The sequence below is a fragment of the Pristiophorus japonicus genome, chromosome 17, assembly GCF_044704955.1.
Source record: "Pristiophorus japonicus isolate sPriJap1 chromosome 17, sPriJap1.hap1, whole genome shotgun sequence".
NCBI classification, from domain to species: Eukaryota; Metazoa; Chordata; class Chondrichthyes; family Pristiophoridae; genus Pristiophorus; species Pristiophorus japonicus.
Window position 1 is genome coordinate 21,997,276 of NC_091993.1, and position 25,872 is coordinate 22,023,147.

Sequence of the window (25,872 nt, forward strand, 5' to 3'; positions counted from 1 at the left end):
TGGTTTGTAGTGATCCTCCATGAATCTGTCCTCTGCAACATGGTGGTTTGCAGGATTAACAGGCTTAGCAGCTCACCGGCACACTTGGAGGTGTCCCATTGCTCCACAGCCATTGCAAACGTATCCTTTGAATTGGCATGAATGGAAACGATGATCATCCCCGCAGCGCCAACAAGGTGTTAATGGCCTTGTATTCATCACCCTTGATGGTGGACTCCGACATCTGCGGATGCGTGACCTGCCCTGTACATTACGATTCGAAAACATCACTTTGTTCACAGTACTTGTAGCAGCACTTGTGCTGAGAGATTTGCTTAGTATTGTCACTGGTGGCAATGAACGCCTGGGCTATCGCTATGGCCTTACTCAAGGTTGGGGTCCCTACAGTCAAAGGTTTGCGAAGTATGGTTTCGTGGCCGTCAAGTACGAAATAGTCTCTGAGCATGTGATCCAAATTCGCAATGTCCTGCAAGGTGTCTCAGTTCAGCAACATAACTCGCCACTTCCTGGCCTTCAGACCTTTTATAGGTGTAGAACCTGTACCTCGCCATCAGAATGCTTTACTTCGGGTTCAAATGCTCTCGAACCAGTGTGCACAAATCGTCGTGCGATTTCTCCGTGGGTTTCGCTGGAGTGAGCAGATTCTTTATGAGGCCATACGTTGGTGCACCAGACGGTGAGGAGGATCGCTCTACATTTGGTAGCGCTCTCTTCCCCATCTAGCTCGTTGGCCACGAAATAGTGGTCGAGTCGCTCCACAAAAGTTTCCCAATTATCTCTCTCCGAAAATTTCTCCAGGATGCCCACTGTTCTCTGCATCTTTGGGTTCATTATCTGTATCTCGTCGCCAGTTGTTGTGTATGGAGAAAGAGTCAGACTGAACACTGGGCTCAAAGTAAAGTGTGACCGTAGTCTTTTATTGCAGGTCTCCAGATTGCCTCTCCAACCTGTGAAGCCTTCTTAAATACCTGTGCTCCCAAGGGATTATGGGATCCCTTGGGACTCCGTAGAATGAACCCTCTGGTGGCTGTACAGAGTAAATAGAAGTCCACATATATAACAGTTTCCTTGAACGTTACGTTGTGGAACCAATCAGGGAGCAGGCTATATTAGATTGAGTACTGTGTAAGGAGGCAGGATTAATAAATTATCTCATAGTAAAGGATCCTATAGGAATGAGTGACCATAACATGGTTGAATTTCAAATTCAGTTGGAGGGTGAGAAAGTTGGTTCTCAAACCAGGTTCCTAAGCTTAAATAAAGGAGACGACAAAGGTAAGAGGGCAGAGTTGGCTTAAGTGGACTGGGAAAATAGATTAAAGTATGGGACAGTTGATGAGCAGTGGCAGACATTTAAGGAGATATTTCATAACTCGCAACAAAAATATATCCCAATGAGAAGGAAAGACTGTAAAAGAAGGGATAACCATCCGTGGCTTACTAAGGAAATAAAGGAAGGTATCAAATTGAAAACAAGGACATACAATGTGGCCAAGGCTAGTGGGAGGCCAGAGGATTCGGAAACATTTAAAAGCCAGCAAAGAACGACTAAAAAAATGATAGAGGGGGAAGATAGATTATGAAAGTAAACTAGCATGAAATATAAAAAATGATAGTAACAGTTTCTACAGATACATGAAAAGGAAAAGAGTGGCTAAAGTAAATGTTGGTCCCCCAGAGGATGAGACTGGGGAATTAATAATGGAGAACATGGCAGAGACGTTGGAACAAATATTTTGTATGTCTTCACGGTAGAAGACACTAAAAACATCCCAATAGTGGATCATCAAGGGGCTATAGGGAGGGAGGAACTTAATACAATCACTATTACTAAAGTAGTAGTACAGGGTACTCAGTAAAATAATGGGGTTAAAGGCGGACAAGTCCCCTGAACCTGATGGCTTACATCCTAGGGTCTTGAGAAGTGGCTGCAGAGATAGTGGATGCATTGGTTGCAATCTACCAAAATTCCCTGGATTCTGGGGCGATCCCAGCAGACTGGAAACCCGCAAACGTAACACCCCCTATTTAAGAAAGAAGGGAGACAGAAAGCAGGAAGCTATAGACCAGTTAGCCTAACATCTGTCGTTGGAAAAATGCTGGAGTCCATTATTAAGGAAGCAGTAGCGGGACATTTGGAAAAGCATAATTCAGCATGGTTTTATGAAAGAGAAATATTGTTTGACAAATTTGCTGGAGTTCTTTGAGGATGTAACGAGCAGGGTGGGCAAGGGGAACAAGTGGATGTAGTGTATTTGGATTTCCAGAAGGCATTCGATAAGGTTACTGCACAAGATAAAGGTTCACAGGGTTGGAGGTAATATATTAACATGGATAGAGGATTGGCTAACTAAGAAAAAACAGAGAGTCGGGACAAATGGGTCATTTTCCAGTTGGCAAACAGTAACTAGTGGGGTGCCGCTCGGGATCGGTGCTGGGTCCTCAACTTTTTACAATCTGTATTCATGACTTGGATGAAGGGACTGAGTATAACATAGCCAAGTTTGCTGATAATACAAAGATGGGGGGAAAGCAAATTGCGAGAAGGACACAAAAAATCTGCAAAGGGATATAGACAGGCTAAGTGAGTGGGCAAAAATTTAGCAGATGGAGTATAATGTGGGAAAATGTGAGGTTATCCATTTTAGCAGCAAAAATAGAAAAGCAAATTATAATTTAAATGGAGAAAAATTGCAAAGTTCTGCAGTACAGAGGGATCTGGGAGTCCTTGTGCATGAAACACAAAACATTAGTATGCAAGTACAGCAAGTAACCAGGAAAGCAAATGGAATGTTGGCCTTTATTGCAAGGGGGATAGAGTATAAAAGCAGAGAAGTCCTGCTGCAGCTGTACAGGGTATTGATAAGGCCGCGCCTGGAGTACGGTGTACAGCTTTGGTCTCCGTATTTAAGGAAGCATATACTTGCATTGGAGGCTGTTCAGCGAAGCTTCACTAGGTTGATTCCGGAGATGAGGGGGCTGACTTACGAAGAAAGGTTGAGTAGGTTGGGCCTATACACATTGGAGTTCAGAAGAATGAGAGGTGATCTTATTGAAATATATAAGATAATGAGAGGGCTTGATAACGTGGATGCAGAGGAGGATATTTCCACTCATAGGGGAAACTAAAACTAGGGGACACAGTCTCAGAATAAGGGTCACCCATTTAAAACTGAGATGAGAAGAAATTTCTTCTGAGTTGTAAATCTATGGAATTCTCTGCCCCAGAGAGCTGTGGGAGGCTGGGTTATTGAATATATTTAAGGTGGAGATACGATTTTTTAGCGATAAGGGAACAAAGGGTTATGAGGAGCAGCAGAGAAGTGGAGCCAAGTCAATGATCAGATCAGCCATGATCTTATTGAATGGCAGAGCAGGCTCGAGGGGGCAAATGGCCTACTTCTGTTCCTATTTCTTATGTCACAGTTTATTGTATAGGATATATAATTCAGAGATGCTGTGTAAAACATCATCTCCACAACCAAATTCAATTAAGCTTCTGATGAATCAAAATCTTGAAATGCAACAATCTACAACACTCCAAGGAACAGCTGGGATGTAACTTTAAATTAAATGCCACCTCAGCAGGGATTGAAGGTTAGCACTGAAACATAATTATACTTGTTCTGTACTTGGATTAAATTAACATGCTTTCGTTTAGTGTCTCACTTCCAGAGCGATATAACCCAAGTTTAATTAATTAGTGTGTGTTTCCCATCCCCTTTCCCAAATTAACTACTGGTCTGGCACTAGTGTTAACATTGAGGTACAGCATCAGCTCGATAGCACTCGCCTCAGTCAGAAAGGCTGTGGGTTGTAGCCCAAATCTAGGATCCGAGGCCATCTGACACTCCAGTAAAATACTGAGGGAGTGTTGCTTTGCTGGAAGTTCTATCATTCAAATGAAGTTGAACTGTGGTCTTTCTGCCTTTTCTAGACTTTAAAGATGGTACTGTTCACATACAACAAATTATTTTGAGATGCAGTGACTGTCATTATAGAGAAATGCATCAGCCATTTTGCACCATCCCACATTACAATGAGATGGAATCTATTTTTTGTGTTCACTGAGGGAGGAATGTAGTCAGCGCAGTAGGAGAACCCCCAACTCTTTCTCAAATAGTGGCATGGGATCTTTAACATCCACTGAAACAGGCAGTTTCACACTTTCAACAATGCGGCACCCTCTCAAAACTGCATTGAAATGGCAGTTAACTTGCATGCTTATGTCCTAGAGAGGGACTTGAATTTTCAACCTTCTGACTGCAAGGAAATTGTACTACCAGGGAGCCAAACTGACATTAAAAAAAAGAGTGCAAATTGTATGCGGTCTGTTGGATGGATCAAATGACAATATTACATTCCATCTTTTCCAATATCCTATATCTTGTCCACTACTATGGCAGGAATATCTGTAAAGCTAAGGTGGGGACTAGAGCCTATCCAATTTCAGTTCTGGTACCTGAAGTAACAAAGCTGCACAAGTACTGCTACTTTACAACATTAGTGCTGTAAACAGAACAGGAATGGTACTCATATGGCCAATAGAGGGAGCAACGAGAGACAGCCCGGCCTGGAAATCGGCGCGGTCCCGGCCTGCAAGACCATCAGCTGGGGCCATTAGAGGGAGCAACGTGTGGCAGCATGCCACGTAGGAGAGCGACGGCTGCGAAGAGGACGACTGGATTTGACGTCACCCAAATCCAGGTCGCTGATTGCAGTGGGAAGGTACAGCAGAATCGGCGAGGTTGGGGCAAAGGAGCGGAGAGCACTCGTAGAGGGACGTGATCGGGGCCCAGGAGAGGCGCGAGTTCAGGCCCAGAAGAGGCGTCGGCCCAGGGGCAGCATGGGCCAGCCCACACTGCGATATGTGGACCCACTAGGTCCGTGCAGCAGAGCTGGTCTTCTTGGTTAATTCTTGCCACTGGACCAAGACCTAGTGCTGTCAAGCCCATGTGATAGCTGGTGTGCAACGGCCACCACACGTTAAGAAAATCCATGCACAAGCATCTTCCACTCTTCAAGATGTAGTTCGGGATCTGGAATATCAGATCCTTCATTGAAACACCTGTGAACTCATCCCTTTTTGGCGTGGAAGCAAGTCATCCTCGTTTCGAGGGACTGCCGATGATGATGACTGGTACAGAATTAGTTGTCCTTCATAATCCTTGGCTTATCCCATCTTGAAAAAAGATTTTAGTAATGTTATAGAAATAAGCCCCGATATCTAACAGAAAAAGAAACTTGAGCTTTGCTCCAAAGCATAAAGACGCAAGTGACAAAGGGAAAGGCACAACCTAAACCTCTACAACTTAAATAACCGCAAAGTTCAGATATATATATATATATATACATACACACAGGAAAACTACAAAAATACAAACACCTCAAGACTGGAGAGCATTCATCTGAGCAAAACAGAACTCAAACTGCAATTTCCCAATGACTGAACAAGGTTTATTGTTGACTCCTCTTACTTGTCCCAAGGTCCACCTACACCTCCTTAATGCACTTCGTCATCCCTATATGCGGTGTTAAAATTATTGCTCTATTGCCGACTCAACACATTCTGTGCCAGGACTTCGAACTGTAAATTCTTCACTGCCCTCAGTTTTCGCTTCAATCAACTTGCTTAAAACCCAAGCTTGCTAACATCTAGTCACTTTCCTGACTCACCCAATCTTCTCTATTCTCCTCAACCTTCGTGTATCCTAGACAACAGTCTTTAGCTTTCTATCAAGTTTTCTCAACAAAAAAGTAACAGTATAACACAATGTACTTGTACTGAAATATAAAACCAAATGAGAAATGCAGAAATCATGTACAATGTCCCATTTCTGTACTTCACTGAGCAGTTAATTCATAATGTCAGTGCTCTTATCTAAGGTTCTACTGTATTATCTAATCTGTAGTATAAAGTCTTTAATTTGCTAGCAAATGTAAAAAACCCCACTAAATACACTGTCTTTAACTGCAGTCCTTTGATTTACCATAAACTTTGATACACCAAGCATTGCTTACTCTCGATTACAGTGATTTTATTTATAGTCTAAAATGTAATTTAAAAAAAATTAATCCAGCACAGCAGGGCAATTGACTAGGTAGAATTTTTGAATCTGTGACTGCAACCTTTTGGTAACCTACTGAATGAACCCTTTCTCAAGGAGTTGATTGATAAATTTCTGGAACTGATGCTTAAAAGTAATACAACTTTGAGTGAGCAGTTATTCGAGTTTAACAATTTATATGAGATTAGGATTCCTATGAAAAACACATGCATCTTAAAACAAAGTTTAAATTTGTTCTTCTTCAGAAGGAACTGAGGTGCAGTTCCAAGGTGCTGCAAGCCAGGTGGTTCCTTCTACAAGGACCATTCTTTATGTTTTGTCCTAAACAGCAAGCGTCAGCTTGCCTTTCAACAGTGCAGGGAATCAGAGTGGACCCTGATCCTGTCCTTATCCGCTATCCTTAATCACTATACAAGAGCATGAAGAGGCCAAGTGCAGGCAGCGGAAGGAGCGCGCGCGCGGCAAACCAGCCCCACCGACCCCTTCCCTCGACGAATGTCTGTCCCATCTCTAACAGGGTATGTGGCTCTTGTATGGGACTGTTCAGCCATCAAAGAACTCACTTTGGGAGTGGAAGCAAGTCCTCCTCGATTCCGAGGGACTGCCTATGATGATGATATGACATTGAGAACAAGAGGAGGAGGATTGATATTTATTCTTCTCTAGCCCCAGAGCACTGACGCCAACTGTAGCAGCCAAAATGCTGTCTTGGCTGATCGACTGGGGATTGAACCAGAGAACATCTGGTTTGTTTGGTTCAGTATCACGCTACATTTAACCTCTCTGAATCAATTTAGCATTTCAAGCTAATTTTGTTGCACCCTGGGAATGAATACATGTGTACATTTCATTTTAAAACAACTCACCGCAGCGCACTGTAGCCTTGACAAACACTGATGCAACAAAGCACCTTCTCCTGATTGGCTTGATTCTCTCCAAGATATTTGCAAACAATGTTTCCACCCAGACTGAAACCCACGACAACCAGCTGGGTCTGAGGGAAGATTTTCTTGATGTAATTTACCATGGCGCCAAACTCCCATGTACAACCTACAAAAACAATATATTAATGTTTAACTTTTGAACAAACACAAAAAAGGTAAAAACAGGTTTTTAATAATTTGCTCAAACATTTAAATCCCCATTCATTGAATTTCACCTCAGTTCTTCTACAGGTTCTGCCACCTGTGCCCTGGCAATCTGACAAATTTAAAAGTGTAAATAGTATTCTTAAACAGGTTAGAAACCATAAACATTTTAATAAAAACCCTTCAGTTGTCAGAATTATAATCCTGCTTTTATCTTGGGAATTCACTTTCAAGGGGTTTTTGATTTCACTCATTACGAGTAACCAAAAAATCACATTATGGGAAGCTTGTATTCAAATCTTTCGGTGCGGTACTAAAGTTGGAAGCTGCACACAGCACACCCTAGTTTTGCTGACCTGATCTTATCCACATTAATTATGAACAAATATTTTCCCTGTCAATGTGCAAGACAGGTCAATACATTCTGGAATTCAAAGATTTCTTACTCCACATTGAAGGCTGTGCTGCCGACAAAGGACGGTTCTGTAGTTTAGACAAAATGTGTATTCTGCAGAGGCTAATTGGTACAAGCACATATGTAATTGTTAAAATATCAATGTAGAACAAACACAAAACTCCGACAACCCACTACAGGCAAAGTTGTGCACATACTTTCTTCCAGACATGAACAGAATTCCTATGTCACAACGTCATCATCCTTGTGACAGTCATGCAATATAAACTGATAATTTTAAAAGATTTCAAGATATAACACGCAACCTTTGAGATACACACATGCAATCATGCAAGGAGAAAGATATTAGTCAAACACTAAATTTTGTTGGAAAACACGAGACTGCCTTGCCTTGAGAATGCCTTTCCAATTTCAAAGTGGCCATACAGAACAGACTGAGGGACCCTTTAGAAGCCTGTATGAAGTCAGCTGGACAGACTTGCACTGAGCATCTTATCACATCATTGATATGATTGGAAGTGTTTCACAGAGTAAATAACTTTTTTTTGAAGTGTAGTGACCATTTTGTGGGTAAACACAATAGCTGTTTAGTATCAACAATCATCATAGGCAGTCCCTCGGAATCAAGGAAGGCTTGCTTCCACTCTAAAAACTCAACAATACCTTACAAAGCAATGAGGGGTTAATCTGTTTTTGCTGACATGTGTTGAGAATATACAAGAATGTTGACATGGGCACTGGAAGATCTCGCTGCTCATTCTCAAATACTGTCATTGGATCACAAGATAATTACAGAGGAGGAAGGTCATTTGGCTCATCTTCGTACATCCATAACAATCCTAAAGTCATCCTCCTCCACCCCTACCCCCCATGCACATCTTTAACCTCCACCCAAACGATGGGACATCTGTTTAACATCACATTTAAAGAATAGAATTCCTGTCTTGACCAATTGAGCCAAGAGCTTTCCCTGTATCTGAATGCAATAATTTGATTAAGGACAACTTGTCTTTTGCATTTCCCTCAAGTCTTCAATTCCCTTCTCATCTAGTTAACCTGGTTATCTTTTTTAAAAATTGAGAACGTGGCCAAGGCCCATAGAGCAGGAGACCATCAGAGGAGGAGCTGAAGATGGAAATCAAATGCCAATGGCAGTAGTTAAGATTTGAAAACCTGATATGAGGAAGGGAAGACTAAAGTAGATAAGGAGTTCTTAAGTTTTGTTTTGAATTTCTAGAAAAGAGTAGAGTCTGAGATGGTACAATGAGTTTTGCTTTTTAAATCCGTGAGGATGCAGGAAGAACAAATACATAACGCCTTCAGTGTCTTCTCGTTTGTAAATGATTTATTAGCGAAGCATTCAACCGTCTGTGTGCGTGGGAAGCAATTATCAAGAACATTTATGATTAGTTTCTCACCCATCCCCCACAGCAATAGGAAGCAATTCTCAACAACTATGGCCGTAGAATCAAGTCTGTTCAGCCACTAGCCACATAGCACCAAGCCTATGGATTGGGTTCCACCAGAACATTAGGGTGGGGGAATGGATTCAGAATAGGCTCAGGCACTTTTGTGGCCAATTTCTTTCCACCTCTTCCAAACTGGTTGACTCATGATGTTGCCCAATTTCATAAGAACCCGCCACCTTCCAGTGTCTTGTCAAAAGTAGCCATTCTTGAAAGGAGTGCAGTTCACAGTCACAATGACAGAATAACTATGTAAAATCTAAAGTACTGCAAGAAAAATTAGTATACGAAATAGGCATATGTTCTAAATTTGTAACAAAATCAAAGGGCTCTGATGGCAAACTACCCAAAGCTTTATAGTTTAGATCAGAGTCTTTCAATTATCCGGAAGCTTTGTAACAAATTCTAATAAGTGCAATGTGTTATTTTATTTGATCTTGTGCTCATCCACCAACATTGTGTTAGAGGGCTGTATATTTACACCTATCTACTCTCCTGATTATAGAGTATTAGATAATAGGTAATAGAGATGAGTGCATTTTTATTGGGGGGGGGGGGGGGGAGGGCTGAAGAGAAAGAAGAGGGCTAGAATATCTAAAAATGGGAGGGAGGGAATCCCAAATTGGAACTGCATTGTAACTTCAAACACAGGACTTCTCTTCTTCACCCCCCACACACCCTCCTCCACACCTCTGATCAACTAGACCGTCAACACAACCGAACTACATCAATAACCTGTTCAGAGATATTTCATTAGCATTTGGCTAAATGAATCTGGACAAAGCACGAGTAGGCTATTGAAATGCAAATTTTTATTTTTAAAAAGCAGAAAAAAAAGTATTAGATCAATCCCAAGAAACAAAAGAAGCTGGTAGGACTTTGAAATGCAGAAGTATCTGCAGAGAACAAAGCAGAAATGAATTATGCTTCAGGCATAAGAGATAGGGCATTACACAAGAACATAATAGGAGCAGGAGTAGACCCTACGGCTCTTTGAGTCTGCTCCACCATTCAATAAGATCATGGTTGATCATCGACTTCAACTCCACTTTCCTGCCTGATCTCCACATCACTCGATTCCTCGAGACTCCAAAAATGTATCTATCTCAGCCCTTCCATTCAACTACTATGCTCCATGTCCAAGCTAAGATTTTTAGGCCAGTTCATTGCCAGCAGTTATCAATTTGATTTATGAAGTAATACACAGCTGAACTTTAATCTTAGTAATATTACTATTAATCAGGCATTAAATTACCTCTGGCAGCATTGTTAAAAAAAGTGAGACACACAGCTGACTAAACGGATGGGCTGAAACTTGAACGATTAATGCTAATCCTGCCATGATTTTGATGCAGACTTTGATGACTGCTCTGAAATCAAGGTTCAAATAGATGTGTAACTATAGGGGCTTTTGAGGTGTTGCCAGCAGTGGAAGCACTATAATTAGATGGCTCCAGCACCTGACAATAAACTACACCTGCAGTGGCACCTAGGATTCAATTATTCCTGAATCTCAATAGTTGTCAAAGGCCTAGAAAACATAGGGCTCTTTCCCATTAGCTTTTCAATCAGTGTTATAATGCAGGTAAAGTTTTTTTTTTAAAAAAGGGCCCTCGGCCTTCCCTTGGTGCCCATGCACTCAAAAACATTTCATGTTTCAGTTTGCACCAGCATGCATCGAGGATCTCACATTAGATCAAATGCAACAGTAACCACATCCCCGTTTCCTTACAAAAACACAAATCACCTGGATTCATACGATCATGGTCTTTTTGCAATTCTAATCAACTTGCGATCACACTGCAGACTGCAAAACTTCAAACCATAACAATTATAGCAACTGTCTCATTTCAAACAGTGACTTGTATATCAGAATCAAATTCTGGAATTAAACCATGCTTTAAAAAAAAAACACAAATGAGAAACCTAGGTGAAGAATCAAGGGTCACATAATGCACAACACCAACAAGATTGAGAGGTAGAAAGAAAAGGTAAGTAGTACTGGCTGGTATCATAGTCGCTTATTGCGCAGGAGGGAGCTATGTGTTCTACCTTGTCTGTGCTAGAGCAATCCAAAACTAATGCATCCTTCTCTTTCCTTTGCCCTGCTGAAAATATTTATACGCTCTTAAAAAGATGCAATATTCTCAGCCTATTCACCCTATAAAATCCTTCGTAGTTTAAAAAACATCTATTGAATTTCCTCTTGGCCTTCGTTATTTCAGTGGAAATAGTCCCAGGGGCGAAATTTGGCAGTGCCCCGTTTAGGGACGGTAACCTTCACGAGGCAAGACTTCCTGCACCCGGCGCAGAAATCCTGCCCCAAGAACTAAATTGGGGTCGTCGTCCCCGAGAGGAAGTGGAACGCATGGTCGGAATCACCACTTCCTCTCATGGCTGGTTCAGGGGCGCTAAGTGCGCGCAATTCAAAGCGCTACGCGACCTCTCCACGTAGCACTAACGCGATCCCAGGGCCCTCCCCCTTCCATTAAAGGGAAGGGCGCGCTGCGAGCTCTGCAGGGGTTTCAGGAGCCTCCACTAGGCCACCGGAAATGCGGGGCCATGACAGCAGCTCAGCACTGAAACGGAGTGCTGGGCTGGATGATCGCGGCACGGGCCCCGCGAAAATCCACATGGAGGCCGGAGTCAAGTTGGAGGACAACACAAAATGGCGCCACGCACCTCCCTTTTAACTATCGCCCCACGAGCGGAGCGCGGCCCAGTTTGCAACCGGGAGGCTGGCGTTGACATCGCCCGCAGCAGCCACATGGGGCGCTGTCCAATTTCCGCCGTGGGGCTAAAATGGGCTACTGCAGGGTAAAGAGGGCTAGCTGCGCGTGGCGATGATGCCATCGCCGGAGGCGCAGCGGCCGGAGCTAGACTGGTTTTGCGCCTCCGCTAACTCCCACGCAATTTCACGGGAGCCGGTAGCATCAACCCCCCTCCCCCCCCCGGGCAGAAACACTTTTGTGCCCTGAGGTGTACAACATGCCAATTTTGTGCCCCCTCTCCACCAGCGTCTCGCGTCTCTCCTCACCAGCGTCTCGCGTCTCTCCTCAACTACAGTTTTCCCAGATGATATGCTGGTAAACTTATGCCGTATGTGCACGATAATTGTAATGTACTTTCTATAATGAGGTCCCCAAAACTGCACGCTCAGATGGCTTAATCACTGCCGTTTATAAATTCATCATTCCTTTGCTGTTCGTGTACTCTATGTCTGATTTATAAAACCCAAAATGCTACCTACTTATGGTTTTATCTACCTGCTTTCACACAAGAAATTGTCTGCGAATCTATTGTTTTTTTTTTGTCTACATCCTGCAAGTTCTACTCATTTGTTCTCCAAAAACCTCAATTCTCTTCGCCCAACTGCATCAGAATTATGTCTTGCTCAAGTCACTTACAGTCGCATTCTCATTTTCAAAGCTCCCTACTTTTGTGTTAGCAACCAACCTTTGGACTTTAAAAGCCTGGAGATTGTAGGAGAAAGGGAAGATGGAGGCATTCTTCTGGGAAAGAATAAATTAGAGTCGGAGATTAGATTGCTGCAATGGGTCTGAATTCCAACACTGAGAATGCAATGAGGACCAAGAACATGCAGGACAAAACAAAGTTCATAGGAGCAACACCCATCAATAAAATGCAGACAAAGAAGATTGTGACGGGTTACGGAAGCACTGCCTTTAGTATCCCTTCAAGGAGGGGTAAAAAATTCCCATGTATTGGAGTATTCAAGTCTTGTGTGGACTAGGGCTTCTAAAGACAGTTTTATATTAAACGAGATGTTGTTAAAAGTCACACCCACCCCTCCCACTCATCAACGGTATTCAAGTATAAAGCTGGCGACCTCTGGAGATTCATCAACGGCAAACAGCTATATTTTTGTGGCGAGTTGTCATTAGATCTCCAATTATCTCTTACCCCAGAATTTCTTTCATGACCATCAACATCAACAGGAAAAAGAGGCACACAGAGATCATGGGTCTCCATTTAAGCTTCACTCATGACTTAATATAAAACTGCTTAGAGAAGAATATATTCCTTTTCAGTTTTACATGGAGCTCTGAAACAAATTTACGGCAGAAAAAAAAACCCACACTATGCAGATCCCATGCTGATTTAAATGACAAACTCAACAACCAGAAAATCTGTAATGCAGTGGGGAGTAACATTGGGTATAAATTCTAGGGGTTGCATGCAGTTTGGGCAATCTTGAAAAGGTGAATATAATCAAGGAACATGAAATATAACCAGCGCTTTTGTCAACTCTATCTCAAGGCATCATTGGCTCCCTGTTGCGCATCAAGATTCCATACATAACATAAAGACACTGAACCAACAGAAATAGTCTGCAAGTTTGCTGATACTGTTTTAGCACGTTCCATTACACCATTTTTAATTGCCAACACATTTCAACTGTTGCTGTTTGCCTACATCAGCTGTCGTGTTGCCTGCAATTTACATGAAGCCAGTTGAACTCTTCCCAAAAAAAGGGCTAAACAGCAGAATGCAATTATAAAAAAGGATGCAAATACTAACCAAGATTTGTATTTAACGTCTGCTAGCTCCTCTTACCAAGAAAGCACAAACATACAATAAAGTATTACCAAAAGTGGTGGTTATTTTACTCAGGTATTCATAGATCATCTCTGAACATTAATTTTGCACTATACAAGAGTCAAATTCATGTCAGTGATGCATATTTTTCTCTAGGTTTTGTCCCCATCTCTCCTGAAAGTTCTAACTCTTGCTCCTCCAAATGGCACTCTATGGTATGAGCCTACACAGGTGAGCACAAGCAGATTATTCTACCATGGGTGAGATCAGAGCAATTCTACATGGGGAAGTCAGAGTAATCCTAAACTGATCTTCAAACATCACGCACATGCAATTTCCAGTGGGACAGCAGTCAGGTTAATGAATCCTGCCTGATTTCACTCCTCCCACTTCCTACTGCGCTAACACAGAGGCCAATTGTGGCACCCTTACCACCGCCCCAGCTGAGAATATCGCACCCAGGACAGACTATGGATGGAACGCTGGACCTTCCCCATCTGTACAGCTCAACTCCACGCTGGAATTTGCCAGTCGAGCCACTGGCAAGGCTACTAGAATCAGTGAAAGTCACCCTACTGCCCAGAAATGACCCCTGCTTCTCTCCAACCCTCCCCGCACAGCTCCTACCCAATAATGTTGCTGCTGCTCCAAGGGATTAAGCTGCGCACACCACCAAAATCAGGAATCCCTGTCCATAGTCTGCAGCTGTGTTTGATTTAGCCGGGTAGCAGGAAGGAGCTGCGAATGTGGGCGATGAGCAAATCAGGAAAGACTCGGTCAGGAAACTGAGATTAGAATGGACAAGGGAGGCAAATGGCCAACAGTGAACCGGTGTGATGGGGAGGGCGAGGGAGTGGCAAGAGAAAGAAAGAAAGAAGGGGAAAGGGTACCAGCGTAAACTAGGGGTGGTGGTAGTTGGGGGGGGGGGGGAAAGAGTGGAAAGAGAAGGAGAGAGGAAAGGAAGAATGGCTCCATCAACTAGGAAGAAAAGAGGAGGTTTTCTTTTTAAAAAGCAATTTAAGATGCAACAATTCTAAAAGAATTTAAACAAATCAGATTTAGTAGCAAAGAGTACTGATCCACAAAACACTAATTTCTCCACAAGAAATGAAAAATCCCTGCAATTTTTAATCACAATAGACCTGGCACGGAGGAGCATTACTAGAAATTAAACAGAGCAACGTCATATATTGTTTATCATCGAGTCTTATCTGTGCTTTCACTGTGGACTATGAACCTCATTTTAGCAGCACTCAAACTCACTGCAGAAGGCAAGTAAATAAGATGAGTGTTGTAATAAATATGGGCTTTCTGGCAAATGCAATAAACCACTGAAATGGTTAAACTATTACTTATTGCACTACATTTATTTTATGCACAATCCGAGTAACAGAATGCTAACTGTATCATCTAAATCTAGCATAAAACACAAACGGGAATTAACATTAAAACTGTGGGAAAAATGACACCATGGCAATAGCACCTTCCGTCCAGTACATGAAGTTCTCACCACAAGAAAATCTGCCTCTCAGCTATATAATTATCTTTCAAAAAGACACAATGGTACAGCTATTTTAAACCACTTTCCCGCAAGGTCACTCCAATGTCATCACTGAAGGGAAGAAGGCATCGGAGTATCTGAACAATTTAATGGGGCCCACTTTGAACAGCTGTAAGAATTGATCCAGACATCAAACACTCCAAAATATGCTCCTGGCAAATTGGACGATATACCAGTTGGTTACATCTCACCAGACAGGTGGCTCTGGATCAGCTCTCGGGTCAGTTTGAAGTTGTAGTGCCCAATTCACTGACTGCATGGTGTACCATCTGCAAGATGCACTGCAGCAACTCGCCAAAGCTTATTCAACCCACAACCTCTACCATCTAGATTGACAAGGGCAGCAAGTGCATGGGAACACCATCACCTCCAAGTTCCCCTCCAAATCATACATCATCCCGATTTGCAAATATATCGCAGTTCCTGCATCATCGTTGGATCAAAATCCTGGAACTCCCTCCCCAACAGCACTATGGGACTACCTGCACCACACGGACTACCTGCACTACACGGACTGCAGTGGTTCAAAGTGGCGGCTCACCTCCACCTTCTCAAGGGCAATTAGGGATGGGAAATAAATGCTGGCCTTGCCAGCGACGCCCACATCACAGGAACGAATAGGCACTATTCCAGGACTCAGACTGTCGGTGACATCACCAGACTGCATCAAGGCTGATTACGCTCCAGTGAAGCAGCTTGTGGTGTTTTAATACGTTAAAGCGCTATATAAATGCAACCTACTGTTGATGAAGTGAAGTGATGTGTAGGACTGAAATTTTTAGTTTCCACTGGAATAGAAAAATGTAGTTTTAAAAAAAAAGTTTAAGGAGTCTTATGACAAGTTTTATTTTACGTAAATATTGGCAGATTATTTTTGACCCAAAACTGTTTAGTTCACTTGGAGCTATGTCCATCACTGTGCAGTATACTCCATGACCATCACTAGATATTATACCGTTCTCTCCTGCGCAAAAAGACATTCCGAATGAAAATTTCCTTACCGTACGTAAACATCCGAGGAGAAGTGAGCTCAATGTTCGGCAATGCACCGAGATGGTTGAGAACAGCACATCGGTAGCCATGTTTTTGGGCATAGTCAACAAATGTTCGGATGTATTGCTTTTCACTGTGATTGGCTATCCCAGGACAAATCACCATAGTAATATCCTCTAGCCAACATAAGAAAATGGCGGCATTAACACAACATGCGGTGAATTTCATTTAAACATCCAGTTCATGGTAATTTTATCCGATGTCTCAATCTATTAACGGATGAATCGTGTTTAAATCAGGAAAAGGCCACTTGGCACAGCCGAATCCTCTCTCTCCTGTACACCACCTCATTATTTCCCTCAGATTTCTCTCTCTCTCTCTCTCTCTCTCTTTCTCTCTCTCCAAACGTGTACTCGAACCCATGAGCATTATAAAATTCAATGCCCTGCTCTGGTAAATTATTCCACAATTCTGGTACCTCTTGGATGAAAATATTGTCCTCAACTTTCCTTCTTACTCTAACTTAATTTTTACTTGTGTTCCTGGTATTTGACTCTGCATGAACAATTTGGCTGCATTAACTTTGTCAATTTCCTTTGTAACCTTGTAAACCTTAAGTCAGTCTCCTCTTTTCTAAAGCATGAAAGCCCAAGCTCATTAAACTTTCCTTATAATTTAAATTCCTGCTTTTATTTTTATGAAACTTCTGTATCCTCAAGACCAATAATACCTCCCTTGATTAGGTGACCAGAATTGTACACAGTGCTGTAGTTGGGGCCTGACCAATGCCTTGTGCAGCACTGTGCATCAGCCTAGCATTCACATTATAATTTGCCTGTATGATGCAGCACAGCAAGCTGAATACTGTCTTCACCCAATGTCCACATGTGCACTTTCCACAAGAGTCGCTAGATAGCGACTCTCCTGGAACTCGTGCCTTCCCCAAACCCAGTTTGTGCAGAGGGCAATGTAATGCTCTTGCCATTGCTGCAGCAGAGATCAACTAACTAAACAGACTGGAAATTGATCCTGGTATCTTCCTGCCTTCACACCCATTTACAGAAGAATGACAATTCTATGAAAGCTTAATTACAATAATCTGCAGCAAATTTTCATTCAGCCATACTTGGTTGTTTCACTTACCTCCTGTGTTATGCTCTGCCAAAGGTTCAAAAAGATCCCACGTAGCAGTCGCCCCATCAGGCATAGAGAGATACTTGCGGAGACCGTAGGGATGAGGAGAGCTTACACGCCCCATTTTACCATACAATGCTGTCTGTACATGTCCACTCTTTCCCCAGATCAGGGGTGGGATGTATCTATTCATTAAAACAGATTTCAAAAATACTAGTTACATAATATATTAGTAAGTCGCTTCAAGAGCACATGATTCCTTACCCCTTTTCTTCCAGTACAAGACCCTTCTCCCTTTCCTTCCTGCCTCCACTCCAAACCTAAACCACACACCTCTGCAGCTGAAAGGGTGCTGTAGGCAGCACTAATGCTGGTTTTAACCAGTGACATCCCATTGGAGCTTTAACCTTCCCTCTCTCGCCCATCACAGCAGCTTCAATAGCAAATTCAGCAGATCCTACATAATAACACTAAAAACATTGAATAGACGTCATTTTTAATATTTGCATTCCTTCAGTTGCTGCTCAATGAAAGTTTAATCTTTTGTCTTGGTGCTCCTTGTTACACTGATTACCTAGTTCACTGGGAAAGTTCTGCAGTCATCTAAATGCAGTGCAAAATTACTACTGTTGGTCCATAAAAATCTTCTGTTACAGTTATCCCGATTGACCAGCGAGGCTGCAGGACTCCAAACCAACAAGACGGGGGGGGGGGGGGGGGGGGAAGAGGGGTCAAAGATTTGTCAGACTCTTCAGAGAATGCATCATCAAAATCTAATCAGCGACAATTAAGCCGAAGAACAATTCTTGTAGTCAAAACGATCTCTGGTTCCCAAGCGCAGCTTACATACAGCAATGGCAACGTATGAAACAGTCGGCACACATTAAAATCAGATTTATTTGGGAAACTAGTGACTGATATGGAGTCTTATATGTGCAAATCCATTTTTGGCTGGAAGCGGATGTTGCTTTATACGTGGGTTTCCTTATGTACGTACAGTATTGCAAATATTTCCACTGTGACCAGAAAACAATGAAGTCAATAGCACTTGTGATGGGACTTATTCTTCAAGCCAATGACTGAACAAATGAAAACCACTCTTCGGGTGAAGTGACAGCCTCCCCTGTGAATCAGCTTTCTGGCCACTACCCATCAGGTTACTTGGCAATTTCAACAGCACTTCAATTACACAAATTATAGAACACGTAAATCAGATAACATTTAGTTTTTAAATGAAACAGCAGAATCAAGTGCCATTTGTTGAATCAGCGTAAATTCAGGTCATATATGAGCACTGTATGCAAGGCTATTTTAGACCTAATGACAGCTTCTGTCTTCTGGAGTCTTTAATTTGTGCCATACTTTGAGGACATTATTCTCTATCTCACTAAATAATAGATGATGCATTATGCACTGTTGGCAGAAGCAATGCAATTAAGGTGAAGTAAAACACAACTGCAGTGCTGTCCACAGTTAGGTACATCTAATTTCCTTGCACTGAGCCCACAAGGTTCCATTCAGCATAAAATGAAGTAGGGTTGGCATGCAACAGTGTTGCACTGCTGAAGTCGTACTGCTGGCTCTCATGTTATACTTTACTCATGGACAACACAGGTGTATTCAACTGCGTACACATGTAGATTGAATTTTAATGTTAGGGGAGAGTTTATTATTTGCTGGCTGCCTAATGTTAGAACCCCAATTACCTTGGCCCCAATATAAAACACAAGGTCAGCTCCTGGAAGTAGTCTCGCATCTCTTGCCATAGTGCAGTCTGCGGTCAGGATTGTTGACCAGATTGAGAGATATAATCAAATAAAAACAAAAAATGCTGGAAATATTTAGGTCAGTCAGCACCTGAACAGATGGAATGATGTTTGGGTGGAGAATCGAGTTTTGTATCCTGCTGCATATTTGCAATATTTTGTGTTTTTATTTCAAATTTGTGTCATTCATTATTTTTCTTTTCAGTTATATTAAATGCTTTGTATCAATATGCATCCAAAATCCTTTCCATTGACAGAAAAGCAGGAGCATAACTGCTCATTAAAATCATGGCCGATCACAACAGAAACAACTTTGAACAAATATATTAGTTGGATGATTACACAGCCTGAGCAGCCAAGGGTTAAGTCACTAAGGGCAGCATTAAAATGTAATTTTGTCCAAAATGTTACGGGATTTAAAAAAAACTAGAACAAGTTCTTTAATTATAGGCTGATTTTAAGATTAAACAGGAAATTATTTTATGCACTGCAAAATACACAATTATAAGCATATAAAGTTAATGGGAAAGGATATTACAAATTCAGTCAGGCGTGTGGGACTGTGTTGAACAGTACTCAAAGATCACAAAGCTCAGTGACTCCTCTCCTCCTTTCATGAAACCTAAACATAAATGGGGTTCAGGGTGAACAAGAAATCAAGGTTTCAGATTTTACAGGGGATCAGAGACTCGGATTAAATGACTGTTATTAAACCTTTACTTACTAAACCAGGGACTTGTGCACATAAATCTAGGCTGACACTCCAGTGCAGTAGTGAGGGAGCACTGCACTGTTGGCGATGCCATTTTTCAGATGAGACGTTAAACCGAGGCCCCGTCTGCCCTCTCAAGTGGGCATAAAAGATCCTATGGTACTATTGTTCCCAATGTTGGGGAAGTCCAGAACCAGGGGTCATAGTCGAACGATAAGGGGTAAGCCATTTAGGACTGAGATGAGGAGAAACTTCTTCACCCAGAGAGTGGTGAACCTGTGGAATTCTCTACCACAGAAAGTTGTTGAGGCCAATTCACTAAATATATTCAAAAAGGAGTTAGATGTAGTCCTTACTACTAGGGGGATCAAGGGGTATGGCGAGAAAGCAGGAATGGGGTACTGAAGTTGCATGTTCAGCCATGAACTCATTGAATGGCGGTGCAGGCTCAAAGGGCCGAATGGCCTACTCCTGCACCTATTTTCTATGTTTCTAAGAGTAAGGGAGTTACCCCAGTGTCCTGGCCAATATATTTATCCCTCAATCAACACAACAGAAAAACAGATTATTTGGTCATTATCACATTGCTGTTTGTGGGAGATTGCTGGTGCGCAAATTAGCTGCCGCGTTTCCCACATTACAACAGTGACTACACTCCAAAAGTATTTCATTGGCTGTAAAGCGCTTTGAGATGTCCGGTGGTCGTGAAAGGCGCTATCTAAATGCAAGTCTTTCTTTCTTTACGTCACAAAGATTTAACATGGTGAACCTGTAAATACTGCATGGCCATAGAATAGAAAGAATATACACCTGTAAAAGAACATCTAGTTTCTCAGAAGCATGCGCATCAGAACTAGCTCCTGCACTATTTTAATTGTGGTAAACACAGGCGTCAATATTTTTAAATTAATTTTAAAATTAACTGCCGTAAAATGAGCGAGCGTTATGATTTAGAAATACGGTCATATTTGAGGAGAAACTGGTAAAATTAAAATAGAATTACTGGTGATCATGATGCAATGTGCTCTCGGATTTCAGTAAAGCCTAATGGTAACGCACAAAATTTTCATACCATGTCTACCTAACTTGTGGAAATACACCCAACGGTATAGTTACAGATTTGTTCCTTGTAATTTTGGGTAATTTCTGGAGCATTTTGCACTGCACAACAGCAGGGTTACAGGTCAGCCATCGCTGGTGGTAGCATTTTGAGGTGCTGAATGTACAACATTCCACAAGAAAATATACTGGCTTAATTGTAATTTTACAACAACAACAACTTCTTCTTAGGTGGTCTCTCGTATCGAAGATGACTTGCTTCCACACCAAAAAGGGATGAGTTCACAGGTGTTTCGATGAGAACCTGATATTCCAGGTCCCGAACTACATATTGAAGGGTGGAAGATGCCTGGGCGTGGATTTTTTTAGTGTGTGGTGACCGTTGCAACTAGCCACCACACAGGCTCGACAGGTCTTGGTCCAGTGGCAAGGATTAACCAAGACGACTAGAGACCAGCTCTGCTGCATGGACCGAGAGCGCACACATATTTTACAACAGTATGCTACTGACACACAAAAGCTTAAACATGCTTGTATATGAAAGACAGTTTATGCATTATTCACCCAAGTTAATTCAACCCAGACTCAGGGCTATGGTTGGTTTTCAATTGTAAATAATGAATGTCCATGTATCTAATGTGCAATATTGTGCCAAAGCTCAGAGAACCCACCGTTGTCCTTTCTCGAGAGAGAGAGAGAGAGAGAGAGAGAGAGAGAGAGAGAGAGTAGTAGGCAGGAACTAATTAAGCCAATCTATTTCAAGAAAAAAAACAAGAATCATTTTTAGGAGCCACTATTTATGAGATCTCCAAGTTCTTTAGCAGCCAGGATCAATCTGGGAATGCGCAGTCTGAAACTCTCAATTATCTCTGCTTCCTTGCTAATCACACGACCAGAATCCACCAGCGTAGTTAGCAATGCAAATACAAAAAAAAAGTTCCGTTCTTTGGCAGACTCAGTTTCCCCTTCTTATTTTACTTTTCATATGGTCCAAAAATTGTGAAATAGGACCTCCCAGCAGGAACTAATCCTGCTATTAAAGCACACGCACTTTTCTCTGCCACAGTTATGGGCCTGCTCAAGAGGAAGCTGTTAATACCAACCTGTTCTCTTTACCAAGCTTGTCACTACATGCAGTCAGCACCACAGAGAATGCTACAGGGTGGTCAAAAACCAACTTCTACATCCACAATTTCCCATATAAGTTCCCAAATGATCTGGTCAACTAAATTGAAATCTTTTCCCTCAATCATGAATGCACTTTTATACAAATGCAGTTCTCAAAACATGACTCCAGGTTCAAAAATCAATAAACATCGAAAACAAAGGCTCGAATGGATTAAATCACCTGACTTTTCTAAAATAGATTGGTTTTTACATAGCACTTTATTGTGTCTCAGGAAAACGAAAGTGTTTCTCGTACAATGAATTACTCTGAAGTACCGTTGCAGTTATTTAGACAAATGTGGCAGCCATTTTGCACAGAGCAAAGTTCCACAAAAAAGTAATGTGAATGATCAATATGTCTGTTTTTGGAGGTGTTGGTTAACTAAAAAATGTTGCACAGGACACAGAAGGCTCCCTTTTCTTCTAACTGACCTAAAAAGAACAGACTGATGGGCCCTCAGTTTAACACCTTGTCTGAAGAACACTTGACAATGTATCACTTCCTTAGTACTGCACTCGACTGTTAGCCTGGATTAAGTGCTCAAATTGTGGATTGGAGTTTGAACCGATACCTATTTGTGTATTGTAGACAGAAGTTAAAAAAAAATTAAAACGCAGGATTTTTAAATTCTCCCTGCCATTTTACAATAACTGACTAAACCCAAGGACATTGCACAAGAAATATAAACAGACAAAATTCTATACTGCTGTCATAGTTCAGGTTACACCAGAGCCCAAAGATCACATACAGTGCACAAAAGCTTCAGTTATTGTCTATATAAATAAACCTTGTACACAACACTGCCCCAGTGAAACCATTACATCACTTACATTCACAGAAACGATGATGGATTGGAAAAATGTATTACAGGCAGTAAAGAGAAGGATCACAATGGGTCATTTAAGTTGTTGGGATACCAAATTATCGATTAACCAGCTGTGTAAATTGACACATGCATGAAATATTCAGATTAAAGCCCTGCTGATGGCTCCGAGGGTAAACAGACAATGTAGCACAACCATTTAAACCAGAGATCCATGGCTCTATTCCTGACCTGTGCCAAGATAACGGATCTCGGCCAGGATGGCCTCAATAACCTTGCGGTGGGGTAGGGGAGGGAGAAGCAAAAGAAGAAAAAAAAAGATTTTTGTTGAATTGCTCAAGTGACTCATGCTGGAAGTTAGATGTTGGGCGAGGATAGGATTGGGTTGGGCTGTGATTGCCCCACCCATTTAAATGGCCTCCAGCACTCACTGCATAACTCACACATAGAATGATACACATGAAGATTGGGCTCTTGGGTTAGGTTTTAAAATTCTCCTGCACCCATGGAACCATAACCTAGCAGGAATCAGGAGGGGCAAAACAAAAAATAATGATTGTCAATATAAATTAAATTTAGTGAGCATTCAAATATGAATATGAGGACCAGTGGGTCTTCATTAACAGCTAATTTGCTGAACAAAGGAAAACAAATCCAATCTATGAATCGTCTTAGTCATATACATCTTAGCCAAATTGGTCATGATACATGAAACCCCTCTCCCCTGTCTCTATCCTCAGCTCCAACAGCAAGTGTGAGGAGCTCATGGACTTCTTGGTCTCCAAGATTGAGACCATCCGTTCAGCTGCCTCTGCCACTTCCCCTCTTTCCCCTAGCCCACCAGGCCAAACTTCTTCCTCTCAGGATCCCCGCTGCCATAGCCCTGACCTTGTATCTTTTCTCCAGTATCGCTCCGATCTCTCCTCATGACCTGTCCAAGTTCATCTTGTCACGGAGACTCACTTCCTGCTCCCTTGTCCCTATTCCCACCAAACTGCTGATCAACCAACTACCTTTTCTGGCTCCCATGTTAGATGACATTGTTAACGGTTCTCTCTCCTCGGGTACTGTCCCCCGCTTCCTCAAATCTGCCTTCGTCACCCCTCCTCAAAAAAGTTGTCAACCCCGCCATAAACTCCGTTCCCTAGCCACTGACTCCATCCCTCTCAACGTCGGTCTGAGGCTGAACCACACTGTTCACAACCTTGGTGTCATATCTGACCCTGAAATAAGCTTCCAACCACAGATCCGCAGCATAACTATGACCTCCTATTTCCACCTCCGTGACATCGCCTATCTCCGCCCTTGCCTCAGCTCATCCACTGCTGAAACCCTCATCCATGTCTTTGTTACCTCTAGACTTGACTATTCCACGCACTCCCGATCAGAAACTCGGCTGCCCATGTCTTAACCTGCACCAGGTCCCGCCTGCCTAGCACCCCTGTGCTCGCCGCCTGATTAGGCAACGCCTCGATTTCGGAATTCCTCCTCCTCCTCCTCCCCCCGAGAGATGTCTGCGCTCCTCTAATTCTGCCCTCTTGAGCATCCCTGATTAGAATCGCTCAATCAGCAGCCGAGACTTCTGTTGACTAGTCCTCAAGCTCCAGAATTCCCTGCCAAAACTCTCCGCCTCTCTTTCCTCATTCAAGGCGCTCCTTAAAATGTACCTCTTTGACCAAGCTTTTGGTCACCTGCCCTAATTTCTCCTATGCGGCTCAAAATGTCAAATTTCTTACCTCATAATACTCCTGTGAAGTGCCTTGGGATATTTCACTACGTTAAAAGGTGCTATTTAAATACAAGTTGTTGATGTATACTTAAACCATTTCTCTTTCAAATGCCAATAGATGTGATCTACATTTCCAACATTTTGTTTTTATTTCAAATTTGCAACTTTCTTTTTACTTGTATACTGTAGTTACTCTTTAAATGCTGTGCATTTTATTGGAGTTACCAGTCAACACTTGCAGATGAGACTTACACTCGAAGATACCATGTACCAATAAATCTGTGCCCAGCAAGGAGTTAACACCTTCAGCAAATAAGGAGGAGAGGAAGGGGAGAAAATTGACAGAAAAGGAAAAATAGAATTCTGCCCATTTAAAAAAAGAGCAGTTGGTAACACTAAATACAGGATGCAATAAGTTACAATTTTACATGTCATTCCATACATTATCTTTGTGTATATTGTAATGTTATTGTATTTAACAACCATATAAACACTTCAAGATAGGTTTTTTTAGCCACCATTTTAAAAGCAAATATTTATATAAATTCTAATGCAATACAAACACAGTAACTGTGTACATAATGTTCAGTGAACCACAGATGTCATCAATGCCATTGGTAGCTGGCTGCAAGAGGGAAACGGATGAGAGGGCCTGTCTAAAAAAAAAAAACTAAATTTCTCTCGTACGTTTGAAAATTGCTTCAATGCCAACAAAGTACTTTTTGAAGCATAAGCAAATGAGGCAGCCAAGGTTCCACAAACAACAAATAAGATAAATGACCAGTTAAGCTGTTTTGGATCGTGTTGGCCAGGACACAGAACTCCCCTGCACTTCTTGTGTCCCTCGAAAAAGGTAAATGGGACTTGGATTTAACATCACCTCCAAAAGCTGGCACTTCTGGCATTGCAACACCCTCTTCACTTGAGTGATAGTACTGTTCTTAAGTATTAACCTAGATTGTGTGTTCAAATCTGTAATCGAGCTCGAACTCAACGTTCTGACTCAAAGATGAGTGTGCCACCAAATGAACCAATCAGACACTCCATAGGGTGGCGTGCTAAGTCATCAACTCAGTGCCCCCACCCAGCAGCCAAGATAACAGGAGGATAAGAAAGGGATTACTGTTCCTACATTACTGAAGGATCAGTGCCAAAAGGTTACTTGCCAATATTTTTTGTTAAAATAAATTCAAAACATCTGAACATGCAGAGATGGCTCTGCGATCCTCAAGAGGGTTAACTTGATAGCTGGTTACATCAAAGACTGCTGGACTACTACTGCAGGAAGCTTTTCATTCCTTTGAATTGCAAGTTCATAAAAATATTCAAG

The 25,872-nt window shown here is 42.0% G+C and overlaps 1 protein-coding gene across 4 annotated transcripts in view; it reads right to left on the reverse strand.

The window, feature by feature from the left end:
• LOC139227598 (monoacylglycerol lipase ABHD2-like) overlaps positions 1–25,872 on the reverse strand; it is a 77,500-nt gene that overhangs the window by 23,976 nt on the left and 27,652 nt on the right. For all 4 annotated transcript variants that reach the window (XM_070858467.1, XM_070858464.1, XM_070858465.1 and 1 more), the window contains 3 exons: positions 17,295–17,470; positions 16,160–16,327; positions 6,935–7,118 (listed from right to left, as the gene is read on the reverse strand). In XM_070858467.1, coding sequence (XP_070714568.1) covers positions 6,935–7,118; positions 16,160–16,327; positions 17,295–17,470 — 528 coding nt within the window. The remainder of the gene's footprint in view (positions 1–6,934; positions 7,119–16,159; positions 16,328–17,294; positions 17,471–25,872) is intronic.